Source organism: Heliconius melpomene, chromosome 19 (genome assembly GCF_056956725.1).
Source record: "Heliconius melpomene rosina isolate 202511_hmr_F chromosome 19, ASM5695672v1, whole genome shotgun sequence".
Taxonomy (NCBI): domain Eukaryota; kingdom Metazoa; phylum Arthropoda; class Insecta; order Lepidoptera; family Nymphalidae; genus Heliconius; species Heliconius melpomene.
The window spans coordinates 4498689-4521090 of NC_140407.1; the positions used below are offsets into that span (position 1 = coordinate 4498689).

Sequence of the window (22402 nt, forward strand, 5' to 3'; positions counted from 1 at the left end):
AATGCTTCGAAAAATAATATTTTATATCATTTTCGTTTATCCTTGAAGCCTTAGGCGTATATTATTGGTTGAACTTCCACTTCAGTTCCATTGGAAACAAATACCCATAAAACATAATTTTTAACTGACTTCAAAAAAGAAAGAGGTTATCAACATTTGTGTTGCTTCATCATCACATGTTTTTTGGGTATTTTCACCGATTTGTTAGCAGATTATGTTTGGATTTTGGTGAATTATCATTTTAAATTAAGTAAGTATTTCGAACCTACCAACATCAGTCAAACATAAATAGGGTTTAGGCTTATTTGTATGCCATGAAGTTGTAGCAACATATCTAACAGCAAAATCATTTGCTAAATGATCTCGCTTTATAATCATCTGGACTATTATTTATTTATTTCTAGAAGGCGTCATCAGTAAAATCATTTCGAATTTGTTTCAGTACAGAGAAGATAATAAAGATAATATTGACCGTGCATTAGGCAGCGTATAGTAGGGTGGCTGAATAGTCAATTTAAATATGCATGTTGGGTCGCGAATCTCAAACAACTTAAAGACTTAAGAAAAATGGTATAAATGGTATATAAATAAAAAAGAGCTTTGCTTGTAAAATCTATATATTCTTGCAATTTATCACAAACTTGCAGTTCTAATTGACTAGAACTATAATAAAAGTATACATTTTGATATTTATATTATACATGTTATACATGGACAAAATATACAAATATGCATTGTAGATTAGACAGAATGTTTTTGTAATTTACCTTAAAAAATATTTTCGACTAATACGCAACTAATTTAAGAAAGCTCAAATATTATGTAATATCACAGAAAAAAGATCAATATCTATTAATAATACAATACAATACACATAAATGAAAAATTATTTAAAAAAGTGCAAATTTTTCATTATTGCATCAAGCAAGCAAGAGCATAAACTTTTTTTTGGCTTCACTCTGTACCGTTCTGTAGGCATTGTGTGTTGAGTGGCAAGAAATGAAAATATTAAATATTTCACTATTTAGTTAGGTTATTTAATTTAATTTAATTTAATTTAATAACAAAACTGAGATTTAAACTTTACTAAGCCTGAACCTATTTTCAGTATTTATGGGATTACCTGAAATAATCACTATATACACTAAGCCTTACAGACAATTTAATGTTCTGTCAGTTTTAATTAAAATTAATAATTAATATTTGTTCAGTTGCGTTGGAAACTCATTCCGATAGAAAATAGCAGAGGGAAAACATAAATACATTTACATAGATATTGACTCACCCCATTTCCCACCTTCCTTTGAGTCTATGATATATTGTGTTGAGTGGTGGATCTCATCTCACGACGATGATTGTGGGCTCTAATCTCATTAGAGGGAATTTAGATATATTCATTTCCTCGCCCATGTAAGAAGATAAAACGTGACTTTGAATTTTCGCTACCTAACACGCAATATCTCGTAAAATGGGTGGAGAGTGTAAAATGGAATGTATTAACACTAGGTTTCTTCTACCTTTTATATGTAGGAATAAGTGTGAAGCTAACAAAAACGAATATTACGAAATTTTTACATAACAACTCTGCGTCCATAAATAATTATTGTTAACTTTATATTCTTATATAACGAATAAGCTTAAGTACTACTGAGAAAATAAAAAGTGGCTCTCACGCTTTTAAGTAATGAAATCATTTATTTGTGTGCAGAATATGCAAAACATTTAATTTTAAAAATGAACATATTAAAAAAAATAAACGAATGAGTTCTTGCTGTCTGTTTTGTATAGAAGGCAGAGAAAACATAGTCACTTAATTTTTTTACTGTCTTAGAGCGGAGAAATAAAAATATTTGCCCTGAGTGGGATAGAACCTACAACCATCGTGCATACAGACATTTTGTCACTGGGTGACAAGTGCCTTTAATAAGCGTAATATTTAGTGTTAATTTACAAAGTATGATAGCCGTAGCGCAGGGACACAAGTGAAACTCTGGGTTGGACTCCCATTCGGGGGAATTAAATATTTAACATTTTCATTTCTTAACTCGGGTAAGGAGGAAAACGCGGCGTTGGGTTCCGCCACTCAACACACTATGCCACAAGCATTCGGTGAAATATATGGAACGGAAGTGTCTTAGTAATGGTAATTTTAACACCAGGTTTTCAGGTTCTCTCTGTTTACCATGCTGTGTGTGGGATACAATTGAAAAAAAAATGAAAAAAAAGGTTAAAAAACAAACCTACACTTACCGACAGACATATATACCTATTTACATAACATTAAACTTAAAAATCATAAATTCCTTGAAACGACTTTTTACAAAGTTAAATAACATTTTATACGTAATGTACAACAAGTTCAACGTTATAGCTGCCACATCCGTGGTTTGCTCTTACTTGAAATATGGCTTTAAAAACAACGTAAGCTAACGTAACATAAGCGTGAATAAACTCGTATTTTTGGTATATGTCATTTACTTTTTTTTAGCTTCAAGCTGTATTCCGCATATAGCAGGGAAGGCAGAGGGAACCTGGGGACCTAGCGTAAAGACACTCCGTTCTCATTAAAACATCTCCGTTCCCCACTTTCTGTTGAATTCTGACACATTGCATATGGGGTGGCAGAACTCAATGACGGTAAATTACTTAGGTAAATAATTTTTAAATTTCAATACTTTATTGTAAGAATTAAAGTTATATAGAAGAGTTTTATATACAACTGGTCATATCCTAGACAAGTAATTACGAGTATAAAATTAATAATTCTTTTTCTATATTTAATAATTCTATTTCAAATATTTATTTTAATATTAATTTAAATCTGTACAATCATCGACTAATTTCATAAATACCTACTTCACTATCTCATATTATACAAATCTTTGTATAATATAATTTTTAAACTTTTATTAACTAACGCTTGCTTCGCCTGCATTTTTTAATGGTGAGCCTCCAAAAGGCCATTCTAAAATCTGGTGAATAAAATGCATAAATGAAAGGGTTTATAGCAGAATTGAACCATCCTAGCCAAGTTAATATATACATTAGGACTGAATTAACATAGCTACTCGGTATAAAAGGGGTGACAAGATAATATAAAAAGAAAGGCAACCAACAAGCGATAAAGCCACCAACTACCAAACTCAAAGTTTGAGCAGTTTTAGTCTCTCTGCGTAGTGAAGAAACTCTATTTTCCATGTGTTCTTTAACCGAGTAATTCCTATGACGATTAGTTCCTTTATACTTAAAATTACTCTTAAAAGGTACTTCGTTATAAAATTTAGATTCTTTTTCGTTAGATTTGTAACGGGATTGTCGTCGTTTTTCAGTTCTGAAACAGCATGGGCATTTTTGGTCGCTCTGTATCGACACTTCGCTGTGTTGAGTGAATGTTTTTGACGGTTGCTTGGAGGCGGTTTGTCGAAGTGAAAGCTTGTCGGATCCTGAATCGGATTCTGTCCTTATGCAGGACAGGTTGTTCTTCTGAAAGAAATAAATTAAGTTGTTATACCATATAAGTTGTAGCCTGCAATTTTGTCGTGAAATCCCGTTTTTTCCCTTTCCTCTAGAAATTCCGAGAAATCCTCCCATAGAGCTCTCCTACATTCCCCAATTCCCGCTGTATTATGTATTCCCGCTGTATGTATGGTTGTGGCTGTATGTTACTTCATTATAACATTAATTTTCTAGGAGTAACTTAAATATTCCCTCAAGAAGTTAGTACAAGTACTAGGAAATAGTATGTATAAAATATATAAAGAACATCCATCGTATAAACGTTTATCTAACGTATTTTGCGTAGAAGATTTTGTATGAGCGTGTATCAGCAAATGATATTTCTTATATTTACGACTATATTTACATACATTGTTATTTTATAATATGAATAATATTTTTAATATGAGGCTATAGCTGTTCAGAGTTGGACTACAAACACAAAGATTATGGGTTTAATTCCCACTCGGGGGAATGTATTATTTTCGTTTTCCCTATGGTTCCTAGTTTCGGCAATAACTATGCAATGTCTTAGAAATTGGGCGAAAAATGGGGAACGGAGAGTTTTTATACTAGGTTTTCCCTAGACGGTGAACGGAGAAAGCTCGAATTTCTTCTAAGCACTGGTAGAAAAACCACAACGTTATGTCTACTAGTGCTTAAAAGAAATCGATTGCCTCCTCAAACGCTGTTCCCTTAAATAAAATTATGCACATACGACTAACAACACGTATGTCTTAAAAGTCCACCTTATTACCATATATTTATTATTACCTTATTACATTTCGAAGTGGTACTGGCTAGCTGATGATGGCGACGTGCAACCACACAAGATATCCTCGCGTATACGTACACCATGACAATCATGGGCAAGAAGAAGGATCCCATGGCCGAGAATACCACGTAACCAGGATTTTGATTGTAACGACAAACCCCGCCTTGGTTGTGATCTGGTTCGTACCTAAGAATGAGAAAGCAGGTTGGAATTTTCTATTTGTAGTTATTTTATTTTTCTATTTCTATTTTCTAAGTCTATCTAGTATATTTTTTTAGTGCTAGTCGTGTCGTAGGAGCGCAAAGTGTAAATGCGACAGGTTCTGGGTTCGATTACCACTCGAGGAAATGAATATTTAATTTCCTTTCTCTCTGCCTTATTTTGAGACATCGTGTGTGCAAATGAACATAAATAAAATATAATTCTAATTGAGATTGAACCCCATATTTATAATCAGATACTAACCTACTAACTAACCTCAATTTAAATAATACTATACTTATTCCTGAGAAAATTCTATCTAATTTTATAAAATTCGAACCCAATACGCTTTATATAACCAAAACTACATATCACTTAAATATTAAAAGCAATTTACATATTAATACTACTATAACATTAAAATATTGGAAAACCATAAACAGCCAAATACCATTCAGTTTGTAGTACATTTTAATCCCACGTTAGAGACTATTTATTTAATACATTAATTAATTTTATAATGATTTATGAAGTAACTTTAATATTGTATATTGTATATTGCTTGTTTTTTTTAAAAAAGAGGGATAAAAGTCCAATAGCGCATGGCGTATTTTAGCCCGATAATGGACATTGTTTAACCAAATCGGTAAAGATAATCAAGAAATATTTGGGTGATAGTACCAGGGGTGATAGTAGGTTCAAATGTAACTTTGGATGAGGATCCAGAGAAACTAATTTTGTCTAATTTCTGTTTAATATCATGTTTTTTCATAAATATATATATTTAGATAAATATTTCTTTCATTTGCAAATTGAAACTGCAACATATAATTTTTTTCGGCTTAATTTTAAGAGATAAAAGTGGATACATACTATCTCTATTAAAATAATTTAGTTTCAAGATAAACTACAAAACACAATTTTCGTACTACAGAATGTGGCCATAAATTATATGAGCCTTAGTTAGGCAAGTCCGAGTGGTTTTCTAGTAACCTCTGAAAAATTCCTTTGTTCAGGTCCTAAATCTTTCATCAGTCCAATCCACTAAGTCAAGTCAAATTCAGTTTTTGAAAAATTATAACATTGTAACAAACCAACCCAATAAAAACCTATAAAAATATAATTTCTTACCATCCAAACATAGGAGGGCATGTAATCGCGCTAGCTGCTATCCAGACAAAGAAAATCATCGTTAGCGCTAACTTCTTCGATCTTCTTCTTCTAGAGTAAGTCAGCGGTCTCGTCACAGCCAAGTATCGATCGATGCTGATAGCACATAAGGAAAGTATGGAAGCTGTACACAGAAGGATGTCCAAGCTTATCCATATATCGCATAGAATCCAGCCTAGCTCCCATCTACCTATAAGAATAACAATACAATTAACTTAATTCAGTTTTTTTAAAGTTATATATTATGCATATTCAATATTTTCATTCCTCGCTCTGGTAACGAGTGGGCACGGCGTTTAGTTCCGGCACCGAAAAATCCCAAAAATTGCAGGATAAAAAAAATGAGATCAATATACATAATTATAGCAAAACAATGTTTGGTTGCTTTAAATTAATAACTATTGATATCCATCAAGTAATTGTTGTTATTTTCGTGGAAATTATAGAAATTGTTCCATAATTATTTTTGAATTATTGATTGATGCCTTTCTAATTGATATTGATCACGACGTTGATATAACACTAAAAATAGATATCGTTTTATTCTGGTGCTATTAAATAAATAATTTCGAGGAAATTATATATTTAATATTTCCATGTTCTTCTCTCTGATGTCGAGGTAGAGCGCTGTATTGAGTTTCGCCATTCAACACGCAATGCCTCAACAATTCAGCGGAAAGTGAGGAAAGGAAGTGTTTTGATGGAGAACGGAATGTTTTAACATTAGGTTCCCAAGTTTTCGCTGTCTGCTATGTGCAGGATTCAGCGTGAAGCCAAAAACAACTCTTAACTCTTAGAATAATTTGCAATAGTCACACATGAAACATTTTAAAACTTACTTCAGATTAAAATTATTTTTAAAAATATATATATATATATATATATACAATAACATTAAAATATTTCAATTTCATACATTTTGTTTTCTTATAAGAACAAAACAAAAATAATAAAAAGATTTCTAATTTGAAAAAGAACATAACGTTATATATTTTATGTATAGATGTCTATTTATTTTAGCTGTTCTCAGCTCGTATAAGCTATAAGCAGATAGTGCCAAACTCTATTTCCCATTTGCTACGGAATGCAATAACGTAGCACTCTTGTCTACACGTTGCTACGAGTATTTGTAAACACTATTAACGAGATGGGTGTTCATTTGGTGGATGTTAGTTTGAATTTTAATTTTATTTGGCTTAAGAATTTGTACTTTAGAAATAAAATTTGTTATATTATAACATACTCTCTTAGTATAGATTTGATGAGGAAATTAAATAATTAATAGCTTAATCATTTTCTTTATGGTAATGAGGGAAACTGCAGCGTTGAGTTCCGTTATCAACACGAAATACCTTTACTTGCGTGATCAAAAAAAAAAATGAAAGTTAACATATTTCAATGTTATTCTATTTCTATTGTACGCATATCCAATAAAACCATATCTAATAAAACCATGCATCATGAACAGAATTTTCAATTCGAAACAATAGTTCCCGAGATTAGGGCGTTCAACCAAAACACACTCTTCATCTTTATAATATAGACATACAAATTCGTACGTTACGTTTCATGAACAGGTATTCTATTCATATTGCTCTAGTGCCATTGTCGTTTTGATAATTGCAACTGCAATACACGCCAAAGTTGTTCCAACAAAGCTGCGTGAAAACGACATCTGCTGAAACTGACATCACCCGCACACAGCAGGGTAAGCAAAGGTAACCTAGTGTAACGACACTCTGTTCTTCATTTTCCGGCTAAATTCAAGAGTCATTGCGGTTTAAATGACGGGATTCAACGCCGCGCTTTGGCAACACCAGAATTAAAATATTTTATTCCCCCGAATAGGAATCGAACTCTTAACATTTGTTTTTATAGCCACATATATGTGCTCCAAAATAAGCTATAGGGGTACCGTTTCTTTAAAAAATAATACAGTTCGTGAAAGTTTTGGATTCATTTATAGATAAGTTGGTACTTTTTACACGTACCTACTTCACCTTCCGAGTCGCTTGATATCATTCTTTTTCCTTTTCAAGGTATTATTTGTCGAGAGACAGCTCCTAAATGGCCTTCCGGAGTTTGAATCAGAACAGGAAAATATTTATATTACTAATCTCATAATATAAATGACCTTTCTTTAAGGATTGGAATCTACTTGTATAAGCAATATATTTACAGAAAATGTTTTTAATTATGTATATGCTAAGTGAAATAGAAATAGTCTTCTATTTGACATTCATTTTAGAATAGTTAACATTGTATCAAGTTAATAATTTGTATAGCCTTGGATCCTTTAAGATATTTCTGTTTCCCACTTTCCACCGAATTTTTGAGGCATTACTTGCTTATATTTCATTTCCCGAGCGGGAATCGGTTACACAATCCGTCACGGTTAGAGTTAAATGCAAATTTTCAGGTATGACGTGTTGAGTAGCGGAACTCAACGCTGCGCCTTGGTACAAAAGCGAAGAAATACATGTACTATTAGAAAATAATTTATTACCCCGAATGGCAATCGAACCCACGATCGCTTACAGTCAAACGCTTGTGCTCCTGCGCACACGACCACTACGACCTCACTAGTACTGTTACTCAATCAAATTTTTAATCTAATTTTTAATTTTATTATTCTTCACCTAAGTGGTGTCATTTAAGCAAACAAGGAACAGAAATATACACAAACCGAAAATAGGAGGTTTGCGTACTATTTCTGAACGAGATCAACAATCTATAAAGTTTTAAATGTCAGGTTCTAAAATAATATAAGAGAGTTAAATTTATTTAAAAGAAGCATTGTTTATGAATGGAAGATATTTTAGTTAGTTTTCAAATTATCACTTAAATAATTTTGATAAATAAACTGAATATCTCAAGGAAAAAAAATATTATGAGTATGTAGTGACTTATCACTATGTGAATATAAAAAATGTGCACATTTTTCTAAGTAGTAATTATAAATACTAAATATTTAGTAAAGCGCTGCCAAAGTTTATCCAGCAATGGTAAAGTTTATGCACTCTGAAGTGCTTTTTCGAGATAAATTTTAACTATTTCCTGCAAATACTTATATCTTCATACCAAATTAATGGAAATTAAAAGTTTATTGAAATTTCTGAGTATAGCTTACAAGTTTCAATGTATCTATTGCAAAATTTAATATATTTTACAAAGCTAGAAATGACGATAATTATTTTTTACTTTAGAACACTTTTACATCGATCGTTAATCATTAATCTGAAAGGCTTTCAGGGTGAGCTACGTGGACACTTAATTTATTTTGATATTGAAAATAAAAGTGTGAAATCATGCACAGATTGTATACATAGTGTTTATGAAATAGATCTAATCGAAGGAATCCTTACATTAGAAATCTATATATATGATAAAATTGTAACTGGTTGCTGTCTATACATCATGAATATATGACAAAATCTATTATTGGGGGCATTTATTAATGTAATAAAACAATAATTTTAAAAATTCTTGTATATTTTTCCGTAATGCACATACATACTTCTTCCAAGTTTCCTAACTGTAGGCCCACGGGAAGTATTCTATAGGTTTTAATTTCGTTAATTTATTATTTCACTAGTGGGCCCGGACGCGGCTACGCCCGCGAAAATATAAGCCTAAATCATTAAAATAAATTAAAAAATAATAATAAGTGGAGATTTATTATTAGAAAAAATATCTGAGTAACCGAAATGAACAAACCAAAGAAGTAAAAGTAACTAAAGGAAATTCTTAATATTAGAAAAAAAAACCTAAAGTTTGCTGTGCGCGCGTACTAAACATTTTTCTATATTAAATAATTATTAATTTTTGCGAACAATATTAAATAAAATCTCAAATGATTAAAATTACGATATTTTAAGTGTATAACATCGGTATAGATAACCAAACTGAGATAAATTAATTATAAGCAGCAAATAATTACATAAAAAATAATAGTAATTCGAAAATCTATAAAAATTTACAAAATCATCAAAGTCATCTGCCCGTTCGCGTCGGTCATACTCATATTATGCCGCCCGAAGGCTAGGTCATTTGGAATCAGTCACATCTTAATTATTTATTAGAATGTTATACAGTAAACTATAATTTCCATCTAGATGAAATGCTAAAAGTGACTATTATATTTATTTTCATAAGGATGAATATCAAATTATAGAAATCATCTAATTTTTGTTAATGATTTGTATAAAGAGATTTGTATAAATCTATATCGGCGCGCACCATGTATGCATTAAGCAAACTCACTGTGGGTGACGTTTTCTTAAAACAGCAAACTTTGCAAGCCGTTGCTTAGCAACGCGTAGCGACGATTGTTATTAACATGGCGGAATAAATTCCTTGTCAAATTAATTATTTTAATATATTGGTATATAACGAAAATATTACAAATATGAGAAAAAAAAAGTATCCTATGTTCATCCCGGGACCCTCAAGTATCTCTATATGAGTATTTTATCACAATTAAATTAACGGTTTGGCCCTGATTGCGGAAAAGACAGACAGACAGACAGACAGACAGAGTTACTTTCGAATTTATAATATAGGTATGGATATAAAATGCAACCAAATCTATACATAAATGCAGGAATCTTTTGATTAATGCTTCAAGGGGTCATTGCCGTGATATTATTTTAAGTTTGATATTTCCACGTGATCTCAAGATCTTGAAGGACGACCAAACTGACAATGAAGGGATCCTAAAGGGGTTCAATTTTTACCTTTTGAGGAACCCTAAAAAACATACAAAGTCCAACTTTTTTTTTTTTTGCAGAAGGGAATGAAAATGAATATTCGAGATCTTCTGATAATATTATACTGAAAGATTTATTGAAACGTTTCTTGTCTCTCCTGAGAATTTGGTTAATAGGCCGTTAGCAGGTTTACTCTCTAAACCGACGGGATGTAAAACTCAACTCAACTATGAAATTTAAAGAATTGGAAATGTATGTATACATATAAGAACTATTACTTTTTAGGAAACCAAGATTACAAGAGGCGCGCGTTCAAGTCCCGCTACGTAGAATACTACGTAGAATACTACTTTTAATAAAAACTATTTTTTTCTTAATTATGGAATAAAACTTTAAAAAATCTTAAATAGAGTATTTTATTACTTCAAAAACTTAATTTTTAAAAATTAATAATTCATATAGACTCATAGTACCCTAAAACCGTGTCAATATCAAATGATCTCTCGTGTTAACTTATGAATAATCTAGGACGCGTGACGTTGCAAATGCTTACGATACCTATATGGACCTACTTTACTATATGGACTTTAATTTTTTGTAAGAAGTCTAAATTCCAAATTTAACAAAATTCTAAGATTGAAGCCATCGTGCCGCAGGGGCACAAGCGTGCACGGCGTTGAATTCCGTTATTTAGGGCGTTAATGGCTCCAGAATTCAGCGGAAAATGGGGACCGGAGTGCCTACCCTGTTAGAGGCAAGCTGTATACATATACAGCCTATAATAAATACATATCTATAATAAATTTCAAATAAAAATCAAACTCTCCGTAGATGTTTACCTTTCATTCAATTTATATGTGATTGAATATAAATTATAAATAAGTTACATTTTCTCCAATATAGAGCCACTCATAGGAGACAAGTACAAAATTATATTTACTCAAGTGGCAATATCATATTTTTTGTTATTTATAGCTCTACGTTCTGTCAAGTGACAAAATAAGAAGAATCTGATGCCTTTGTATGCTATTTCCCACCTTCTGCCTGATGTCCGAGAAATGAATGTTGAATAGCGTAATTTAACACTACATTATGTACCAAGACCGTAAAATTAATTTATTTCCAAATAATGATTGTTCTGAGTGAAAATTGAACTCAGAATCATCGTCCTTACTCACTGCGCCACAAGAACCTGAGAATATTATGTATTTTAAATGTAAAATGTACAGAATAACGAGTAGCTCATTCATCCTATAATAAGAGTGACGCGTCTGCCGTCAACTTTGCAAATTAAAAACATACGAGTACACCTGCTTGTTAAATAAAAATATTTTTTATGAATTTTTTGTAACTTTTTTTAAATTTAATTTCTTTTGTAACTTTACGCTGTATCACCCACATACGAGTATATATAAGGTAGGCAGAAGAAACCATTTTTTTTTCACTAAATTAACTTTATTCCGAACAAATATTGGCATAACGTAAAGATCACGTAAGAAAACAGAGTGTATCGACACTAGGTTCTTTATAAGTGGCGGAAACCACACCTGTGAGTCGTTACCAGAGAAAATATTAAATATTTTATTTTCTCAAGTAAGAATCGAATACACAACCTGTCCCATTTACAGTAGCACACTTGTACCTCTGCGCCATGACTTACCTCAAACTAGCTAAAAATACGTAGATAATGTTGAAAAACAAAGATATTATATTAAGAACTTAATAGAAAATATTTAAAAAGATTTAACAAAAGAAGAAGAATGATTATGAAAGCAATTCACCCAGGGCAAAGCAATGTAAACAGAGCTGCCAATACTCTTCATTCATACGCTAGTGCAAATACGAATAAATTTTACTTGGGTTTACTACTTTAAGAGATTTTATAGCTATCGATAAACGTTATAGCTCAGTAGTTATTTTAGTGATGTTATTTATTAGTTTAAGTTATAGGTATATCTTTGGTCGTATGTTCAATTTTCATTAGTTTCATTAGTTTTAATTTCGATTCTTATTCGGGTGAATAAATTAATTTTTATTTTTTGTCGATCTGGGAACAATAAAATTGGTTGAAAAACGCGGAACAGAGTGTTTGTACACTAGATACGCTGCTGTATGCGAAACAAAGGATGACTCTACGAAAAGTCTATTATTTTTTATGTGAGCGTATACGTTGTGGGTTCGATTCCCAGTTGTGAGAATAACATATTAAATATTTTCATTTTATAGCAAACGCTGCGTTCAGTTCCGCCTCTCAACACGCAGTGTCAAAATTTCTTTATTAACATTCTTTGTGGCAATCAAATCGAATTGAATCCCCCAAGTAGAATTGGAACTCACAATCATAACATTTGCAACCACTATACTCTCATATACTTGATATAACATAAAGACTCCATATAAAGCCTCTTTTGTCATTATATTGTATTATCTTAGCCAGTTACTTCATTACTGGTAAGTTCTCTTGACGTTTGTTGTGTGAGAGGTTCATCATATTTCAACAATATTAAGTTGTTCCAAACAAAAGAATGACACAAACAAGGCCACGCCTTTGCAATAATAAATAATTATATGACAAAAAGAAGTTATAACAAGTACAATGTGGGGGGAGTTAAGTATACGAGTATAATATATTTTTATGTATAAGTATTTTTTGTCAGTAGTAAACAGCTTCAGAAAATGGGGAACGGAGTGTTTTAGCACTAGGTTCTCTCTGCCTATTCTGCTGTGTGCGGGATACAGCGTGACGCTAAAAAAAATAATTATAAAAAAGTAATTTATTCCTAGGTAGGCGTATTGAAGGCGCGTATTGAACGCAAATTGAAAAGCTTTATGTTCAGCGGTTTGGAAAACTTTAATAAGAGGTTTCTTTTAAAAGCTTAGTTGCTTAAAATATATCTATATTAAGCCCGTTTTAAAGAATATTACGGGAAAACATTAAACAAAATAGATACAATCTAAAGTTGAGTTGAGTTATAAGTGATAGGTTAAGTGTATTTGATCTAAATAGGTGTTGGGTTCGATTCCGTCACAAGATTCAGGTCAGCGGAGACTCCCATATTTTTTTTGCTTCAAGTTTTTTCGTTCATATAGGCAAGTAGGTAGAGGGAATCTATTGTCAATACACTCCGATCTCCCCTCACCGAGACCTTGTTTACCATTTCATATTTCGAGAAATTTTATATTGAATTCGTCCCGAAAAAAAACCCAACTGTTGCATTTACAGTTAGATACTATTCCACTGCATGACACGACTGCATTATTTTTTTTCAGTATCAAGTTTATAAATCGGAAATTTTCATAGGATTTATAATAATTGTTTTTTATTAAAATAATATGTGTAACATTTTTGTATTTAAACGTGCTATCATTGATATGTTCAAAAGTTAAATATTACAAAAATTATATAACGACTGATACCATTTCACTTACCACTTATATGGACGGCTATGGCCGGTGGCATGACAAATATACCAACCAACAGATCAGCTGCTGCTAAACTTGTCACAAAACAATTAGTAACTGTCCTCAATCTCTTCGTGGTCACCACAGCTGATATTATCAACGTATTGCCTATAACAGTCACCACTATCAGAAGAAACAATATAGTTACAACACTAGCTTCGAATATATCATATTCGTTCACAGGAACACTATTTTCACTGGAATTAGTAAAATTGCTTGTCTTATCCTTTGTTTCGTTGTAAACAGTGTTTTCGTTTAGACCATTTATTATATGGTACACATGTCCAGTAAGATTCATGGTTCCTTTTACATCGTCTGTTAATACTTCTGTATCTATTTCTGCTGTGGAATTCCATTTTAATATATTTTCTATTAGTTCGATGTCTGCAATCGAGATCATTTACGCTCGCCGTTGATTCTTATGTTGTGACCCCATTCTCTGTAACAATTAAACATATTATTATTGTAGAGTTTCGTTGATCTAGATACAACGTTTCCAATTCAGGTGAAAAGAAAAGAATGTAGTGACTTGATAGTAGATTCTCTCTGCCTACTCTTCTATGAGAGAATAAGCGCGAAAAGTGGATTTGTTGTATGTATCAGAAAAGCCAGATATATTTTCCTTTATCTTTTCATCCTATCTAAAATATTCTCGAGCCAAACAACATTCGTTTTAACCCTTTCCTATGTTACACACTATCTAGGACTGTAGCCAAAGAGCCTCACACGTTCATATTCTAAGGCGGTGGGATTTCTATACGGCTGTTACAACTTTTGTTATTAGCACCTTGCCTTTGTTATAACATCTAATACTCTCCACCTACAAATTGTTGAAAAATATATGGAGTGTAATAATCGAGAATTCAGAATATTTTTAGTACATTTTCTCTGCTTTGATAAGATACCTTCCAGTATTGCTTCCACCCTAAATAAAAATTTTATTGAATTTGGAAACTAAAAATATATAATATTGAATTATTATTATTATTTATATTAAAATTTTTAAAAATATATCTCTAAATACGTGCACGAACTCTCAATTGAAAATGTTTTTAACGTAGTTATTTGCTAATATAATTCCTACGAAAACCTTTATTGAAATAATTGAGCATTCGAGTAGATAAAGAACTAAAAGGTCTATTCTTAAAATTCTGCTCTACTAAAGGCCCCTTCACAAGGCAGTCTTAGAATGTTCATTATTACTTATCAAGAAAACTCTTCTAAGTCTTCTAAGTTATCTGTTACTATTGGATATAAGTCAGTTTATCAGTTTTTGCAAGAACAGATTTGGCACGAGTGTTTTTATATGTTTGTAACGAAGAAAGGTCGAGCTGATGTATTTTAAAACATTAAATAAATATATTTATGCTTACTTATTTGTGTTTACAGAAACGCGGGTGCTAATCTCACTAAATATATTTTTATATTTGTTTTAAAAAAGTATTTAAGGTTCTCTTTGCTTCTCCCTCATAGAAACGACGTTGAAAAAAGACAAAAAATAAGCAATAATAAATACGGAAATGGAAATGCTATAAATATCTGTAATTAGCTATTATCTTCCTTTTCCGGAAGGTTTTTGTTCAGGAAATTACTCATGAGATAGGATGTTACAGGTGGCAAATTACGAAGTCGTTAAGACTACACTTATGAGGTATAATGAAATTGTATTAGTAGTTATATTGTGGGGTTCTCTATTTCCTCTTCTTCATCTTTACGCTTTTTTCTGAAAAAAAAAAACATAAGATAGATTAAGGCTGTCATGGTGCAGTGGTTTCGAATGATTATACGCACGACGGTTGAAAGTTAGATCCCCGTTCGGGAATATAATTATTGTCTCTAGTTTCTTTTCTGCTATATGCGAGATAAAACGTGCAGAATTTTATTTAAAGTTTAATTAACAACACGAAAATCAAAATATTGACTTTAACCTTAGCAATATTCGAATATTAATATACGTATAGGTACATATTAAAAGCATTGTTGTGAGACGCTTTTACACAACTATTCTATTATTACAACAGCGATGAAAACTGTAGGTGGTTTTAATAGTTGTACCGTCGTAATTTCTCTGTATCGTAAAAACAATGTGGATACAAAGCAAAGGAATATATTTAATTTTATTGTATTTGGAACTGTAAATTCAATTTTAAGACTAGCCGAGTGAAATAGAAAACCTAGTGTCAAGACACTCCGTTCTCTATGTTTAACGTTTAGCTCGAATTTGAAAATGAAACATTGTATGTTTAGTGGCCGACCTCAAAGCCACGCATTGCCGCAGTAGGAATCGAACCCGCAATCGATACGAACTGCGCCACAAGACATCTAGCATAATATTCTTAAAGTAATATTACCTTAATGTTTTTCACCAAGAAGTTGTTTGCGTTTGAAATTGTCAAACATAACACATTAAAACTTTGACTTTTAGCTTAGTAAATTATAAGAATATGAGACAAACCCTTTAGAACCCTTATTAGAGGAAGTTTTGTTATGATATTTTGCATATACAATAAATATATCAACTTGTAAATGAAGTACATATTATTGTATATTTATTTTCTTTTTAATAAATAAATTAGTAATAAATAGTAATAAAAGAAACTAATAAAAAAATAAAACAAACTTAAATCTAAATTCTCAAATCAAGTTATATTCATTTCAGTTTTATAGAGAAAAAAAAAATATTATTTCATAATTACTTTAGAAACTCCACTTAGTTCATAATCTGAGCTTCTTTTTATAATATTTTATCTCATAAACTTACTTTTAAACGGTAAGCTTAAGGCTTTTAAAAACTAGGCTGAAATATGAAACTTTTTTCATTTACTTTACATCAACTATGTAGTTCGTAAAGGTCAATAGAGTATTAAGGTAGTTACTTACACTCCCGACGGTTATAGGTTGAATTCCCATCAGGATATATAAAAATATTTTTTTAGTCTCCCGCATATAGCCGGATAGGCACAGGGAACCTGGGAACCTAGTTAAGACATTCTCATTAAGACACTTCCGTATCCCACTTTCTGCCGAATATTCAAGGCATTGTGTTGAGTGGCCGTTTGCAGCGACATACATTTAAATTAAATATTTCATTTTTTCGAGTGGGGATCGAACCCACAACCAGTCGATTATACAGTCACACTTTGTGCCCTTACGCCATGACTGGCCTCGGAAATAACGAATTCCTCGGAATAAGGATCAAACTCGCAACCACCACTTTGCCGTCAAATGCTGTTCCAATGCATCTTAATTGCTTCTTTATAAAAATATTTTATAAGCAAATATTCTTCAGGAATTCGACTCTCAAATATATATAATATAGGAAAACAGCATTTGGCGAACAAAACATTAAAAGTTTAACATCATAAATCACCAGTTATCAGCAATTTATTTTAACTGCCCCATTTAAACTTAAAAAATGCGTTCAGTTAAATATTACTGCTTGAGCGATCAAAAGAATGAACATAAGCTTTTAATCAACATAATCAATTTAAATTAAATTAAGCTTTTGAAATAACAAATATCTACGCTTAAATAGATAAAAGTTTTTACATTCTAGTCATACTAGTAGAATTGATTTTGAAATTTTTTTTTTGATATAACAATTACATTGATCAGGGTAGTCATGGATAAAATAGTGTCGAGACACTCCCTTCTTGTCTCAGCTCAAATTCCTCTCAATGCATGTTGAGTTGAACTCAACACCGCGCTTAGACTTAATCGGCAAAATAAAGAAAATTTTGAATATGAATGACCCTAACGGGGGTCGGACCCACAACAACCGTGCTAACATTTGGACGTGTGCCATGGACGTGCGTTATGATAGCTTCGTGATCTTATTAAAATATGAATCAAAAATAATATTTAGCATATAGAATAACTAGCGGATGCGCGCAGCTTCGCTTGCGTGAATTCTAATAAACCACGAAACATGTGTTCACTGAAATATTTTTAAGGGTCTAAATTTAAAATTTTGTAAAAATCGGTGACGATTTAAAGATTTTTCCATACAAACTTTGAACCCCTTATTTGCACCCTTAGGCGGAGAATTCTAGAAAACGATGAAACACGTATTCAACTAAATACTTTTAAAAATCTAAATTTGAAATTTTATAAAAATCGGTGACGATTTAATTTTTTTTCCATACAAACTTTCAACCCCTATTTCACCCCTTTAGGGTTAAAATTTTTCAAAATCCCTTCTTAGTGGACGTCCAGATTACGAAAGTAAACATCAGTCCAAATTTCACGTTTCTACCATGAGCGGTTACGGCTGTGCGTGCGTCTTACCTCAGTCAGTGAGGACAAGTCCTTTTATATATATAGATAGCTCAGTCTAGGCGTCTGTCTGTATGTAGAAGTCGTAACTTCCAATTTCAATATTTACATAAATTATTCATATTACATAAACGTTTTCTCCAAACTATTACTCTAACTAAAACTGTTGCTAAAGTAAATCAATTGTACGGCGTAGAGTTCCACCAATCAATACGCAATGCCATGAGCGGAGAAAACTGGTTAACGAAGTGTCATACCATTAGGTACCTCTGTCTACCCTGCTATATGCGGGATATAGCGTGAGGCTGATCATAAATCAATCTGTTTAGCCTGTTTGTGTCCATTACTGGACACATCCAGTCGATGTCAGCACCCTTATAAAAATCTTTTGACGAAGGTAAAAATTTAAAATCTTACGTTACCAATTACCGGTCATTTCTTTTAACTCAGTTAAATATTTGTGTTCCTGGTTGGCTTAAACAAGTTATAGTAAAAAAAAACATCAACAAAATAAAGAACATAATATTACTTTTAACAACAAAAAAAAAACATTAATTTATTACATTCTCCATAATAATTCTCTTATAATATTAATTTGTAATAAATATTCATAGTTCAAGCGGGCGAAGCCGCCGCTAGTTAAAAACAAATGCATTGGAAAGTTTCTTTATGTTAACAAAAAAATCTATTATTTAATAACAATATAATATAGTTTAAAAAAAACAACAATTTTCATACTCATTACATTTGTAATTTAGTTTCCTCTCTTTAAATTAACAACTCGACAATATTCAAACATTGGTGTAAGAGATGATTTTCCCTAATGAGATATAACTGCGTTTTGCATTTACAACTACACTTAAGAAATGTAGGCTACGTTATTTAACACCGAGCGGAAATGAATTGCAAATATGAATTAAAAACTTGGGGATGCTGTGATGCATATCAAACGATCTCTGCCTGTCACTTCCTTTTATGTTTTTCACTTTAATCATTAATTTTCATTTTTAAGTAGACTATTTCTTGGGGCGACGTTGTGTTCCGCCTCTCAACACGCAATGCCTCCAAAACTTGGCGGAAAGTGGGGAACGGTAATGTCTTAATCTGAACGGAGTGCCTTAGCACTAGGTGCCCTGGTTCCCTCTGCCTTCTCCTTCTATCTGCAGCATACATCGTGAAACTGCAACCTTCGCATGCTTTGTCAATTTAAATATATTTAGTTTAACTCAGGGAAATTTAAAATTCAGGTTTACTTAACAACTACGATTAGCTTTAAAAAAAATGTGTAAAGACACTCCGTAAGGGGGGGGCTTATAATAATTGATAATATCTTCGTAGTATTCGTATACACTATTCTTTTTTCTGTGATATATCAATAAATTACCAATATGTCAGGTATTGTAATATACTTGTATTATACAATACATCGAGAGAGGTAATTTATCATTCATATTAAATATACATTATGAAACAATATACTCGTATGTTCATTCAATGTAATTATTAATTAATCTTTTAACAGGTAGACGTCATAAAAACCCATACCCCAATACAACCTGTCACGTTTAAAATCACGATCCAATCCTGGCCCACCACTGGCCTCATCCTGGTCTTTTTTATCGCAAGAAGACCATTTTACTAATAAAAAATATTTATTATAGGCATTTATTACAAAGGTAATAAGCAAATAATAGTGTAATTAGTATTTCTGTAACTAATTACCTCATTTGCTGAACAATGTAAATTCAACAAGCAAACCATATGTGATGCTTAATTTGTTAATGTCAAACAATAAATTGGAATTTAAAGTATTATACACCTTAACTTAGTATTAATAAGAAACAATCTCGTTTGGCTCAGTGTGGTATACAATTTTAGGAAAAAATGGAAATTTTGTTTTCGTACATATGTTTTTAAATGCGACGCCAGAAATAAAGTAACGTTTCATAATAATCGTTAGCAAGTTAAACGTTTTTTGGGTCATATGAGTTTTGGCGCCCAGCGTGGGTTCCATTTATTTTTTCATTAAAATTATGTCGTCCATAAAATAAAGTAGACATTAGGTTTTTTCATATTTATATAGCTTTGTTGGAGCAAATAATTTTTACTTGTGAAAGTTACGACGACAGTTTAACGCAAACGTTACCTTCATTTAAGTTGTCAAGTTCATCAGCTTACTTCTAGAACTTATTTCAGGCGGAATTAGTAAGATCGTTTGGAATTTAGTTAGACAGAGAAAGGACTTGTAAGGGTGGGTAGCTTGACTGAGCACTGCATTGGAAATAGGAACTGGTATCGTTCGTCTCTCTGCAAAGTAATAGGCGTGGTGAACCTAAGGAATGATAAGTAGTTTGGTGTTTTTCTCCTCTTAAATTCCTATACGTTTCCTTCCTATATGTTTCCTCGGCCCAATAAAATTAAAACTGTCTTTTTTATCTACATTAATACAGAATTCCGGAAAAAAAATTAACTAACTGTAACTTTGGGTAATAGGGAGTTACAGATCAATGTGAAATTATAAACTTTAGTTGAGCTGTTATGGAGATTAGCCCGAACAAGAAGAAAACCAGATAGACAAAAAAATATTAAAAAAGCTTAGAAAAACTTGTTTTCACAGACAGACACTTCAATTTTATTTAGATGTATGATTAAAAATCTTTAAACTATATATGTTGTTGTTAAGCAAATCTTAATTAAAAATTCACAATAAACCAGCAAGCATTCATTCATTACGAAAATAGGAAGTTATAATTAATCATTCTAAAATAATAAAATGAAGAATGAGGTAAATTATTATCATTTTTCTAAAACGTCTCCTACCTACATTGTCACGGTAGAGCGCTGTCACTGGCATGTTGAAACGTGAAAAAATCTCTTTTATAAAGAAAGATAAGAAAAAGCTACATTTACATTATTTATTTTTAATTTTAACTTGTTTCACGTTTTTTGTTCGTAACAAAATACTGCGGAGGGATTTGCATGTAAAAAGTATTTAATATTTTATTTTTATTTTTACTCGGGAGCATAGCTGCGTTGACAAAGAGAAGCTAGTGTCGAGACATTACATGTTTTGTGGCGGAACACAACACCGCACTTACCAGAGGGGAGTTTTTATAATTTAAAAAAAAAATAAAAACTAATTATTTGAATGGGTTTAATGGGTCTATTTCGTTGTTAACTAATATTTTATTACCTTCACGTATTATCCCTTGCGTGGTACGCATTGAGGGCGGAGTGTGAAAAATGACCACAATATACCACTTCCGCCTCATACACCGTCATCAATCTCTTCATTCATTCTCTAGTGGACTTTCAGCTTGTATATTCTTATAGTATTGTTGATAATGTTTTTAAAGGAGACTGACCCTCGAATCGCCATAATTAATCGAAAAACTAGTTTTTTAGGTTTTATGAACATAAAGGTATTTAAATTTTACTTGCTTAATTTCTCGTTTTTTTGCATATAGTGCGGTTAAAACTCTCCTTTCTCTACCTTCCGCCTAATTTTCTGCACGTCGGTTTGTAAAACTCACCGCGGCTTGGTTTTATTATTGTGTTATGTCTACTAAAACGCTGAAATGAAAATCCTGAACCAAATGTGTAGTTTTATAATGCTACAAAGTATGTTCTTTTCTTTTGTTTTTGTCTTTTTTCTTTTGATACGTTTTTCAGGTTATACATTCTGAAAAACATAACATAACCCTAAAACAGTGTATAATTTTCACATGACATTAACATAACAAATTACTTCAGCATTTAATCGTATAAAGGTAATTGAAATTGGTTTAAAAGTAATTTTAACAAAATCAAGACATGCCCCAGCGTGTTCAGCCAAGTAAAAAGCTCGCAATGTGTGTGTTACACGAACCAGTTCAAGCTACTTTTAAGCCCTTGATAACTCGTAAGCCAATTAATCTACATACGTGAAATTTAGCACATTTATTAACTCAAAAACTTTCTTGTTACCAGAGGGCGAGGAAATGAAAATAATTCACTCCCCGGAGTGAGAATCGAACCTACGACGTCACGATAGCCTTCATTATATATATACAATACATTTAGTGTAATGTAATGAGTAGATTTTTTATTCATCTATCAACACTATAAACTCCTTTTCGCCGGCATTGCGTATTGAGTGGCGGAATTCAACGCCGCGCTTTACCTCGAGAGTAGAGCGAAAAAATGAAAATATTAATTTAAATAAATATTTGATTTCCTTGAGTGAGGATCGAACCCATAAACAATTTCGTTTACAGTCACACACTTGTGCCCATGCAAACTACAGTAAGTTTAAATTAAGAAAAAAATATATTGG

At 31.8% G+C, this 22402-nt stretch overlaps 1 protein-coding gene across 1 annotated transcript in view; it reads right to left on the reverse strand.

Moving 5' to 3' along the window:
* Positions 1-612: 612 nt before the first annotated feature.
* The window catches only part of LOC146528432 (putative G-protein coupled receptor No18), a 35755-nt gene continuing 13965 nt past the window's right edge, over positions 613-22402 (reverse strand). The window contains exons 2-5 of the mRNA XM_085203570.1: positions 13780-14251; positions 5603-5831; positions 4270-4456; positions 613-3483 (exon numbers count right to left, since the gene is read on the reverse strand). Coding sequence (XP_085059696.1) covers positions 2914-3483; positions 4270-4456; positions 5603-5831; positions 13780-14212 — 1419 coding nt within the window. The 5' untranslated portion in view covers positions 14213-14251 and the 3' untranslated portion in view covers positions 613-2913. The remainder of the gene's footprint in view (positions 3484-4269; positions 4457-5602; positions 5832-13779; positions 14252-22402) is intronic.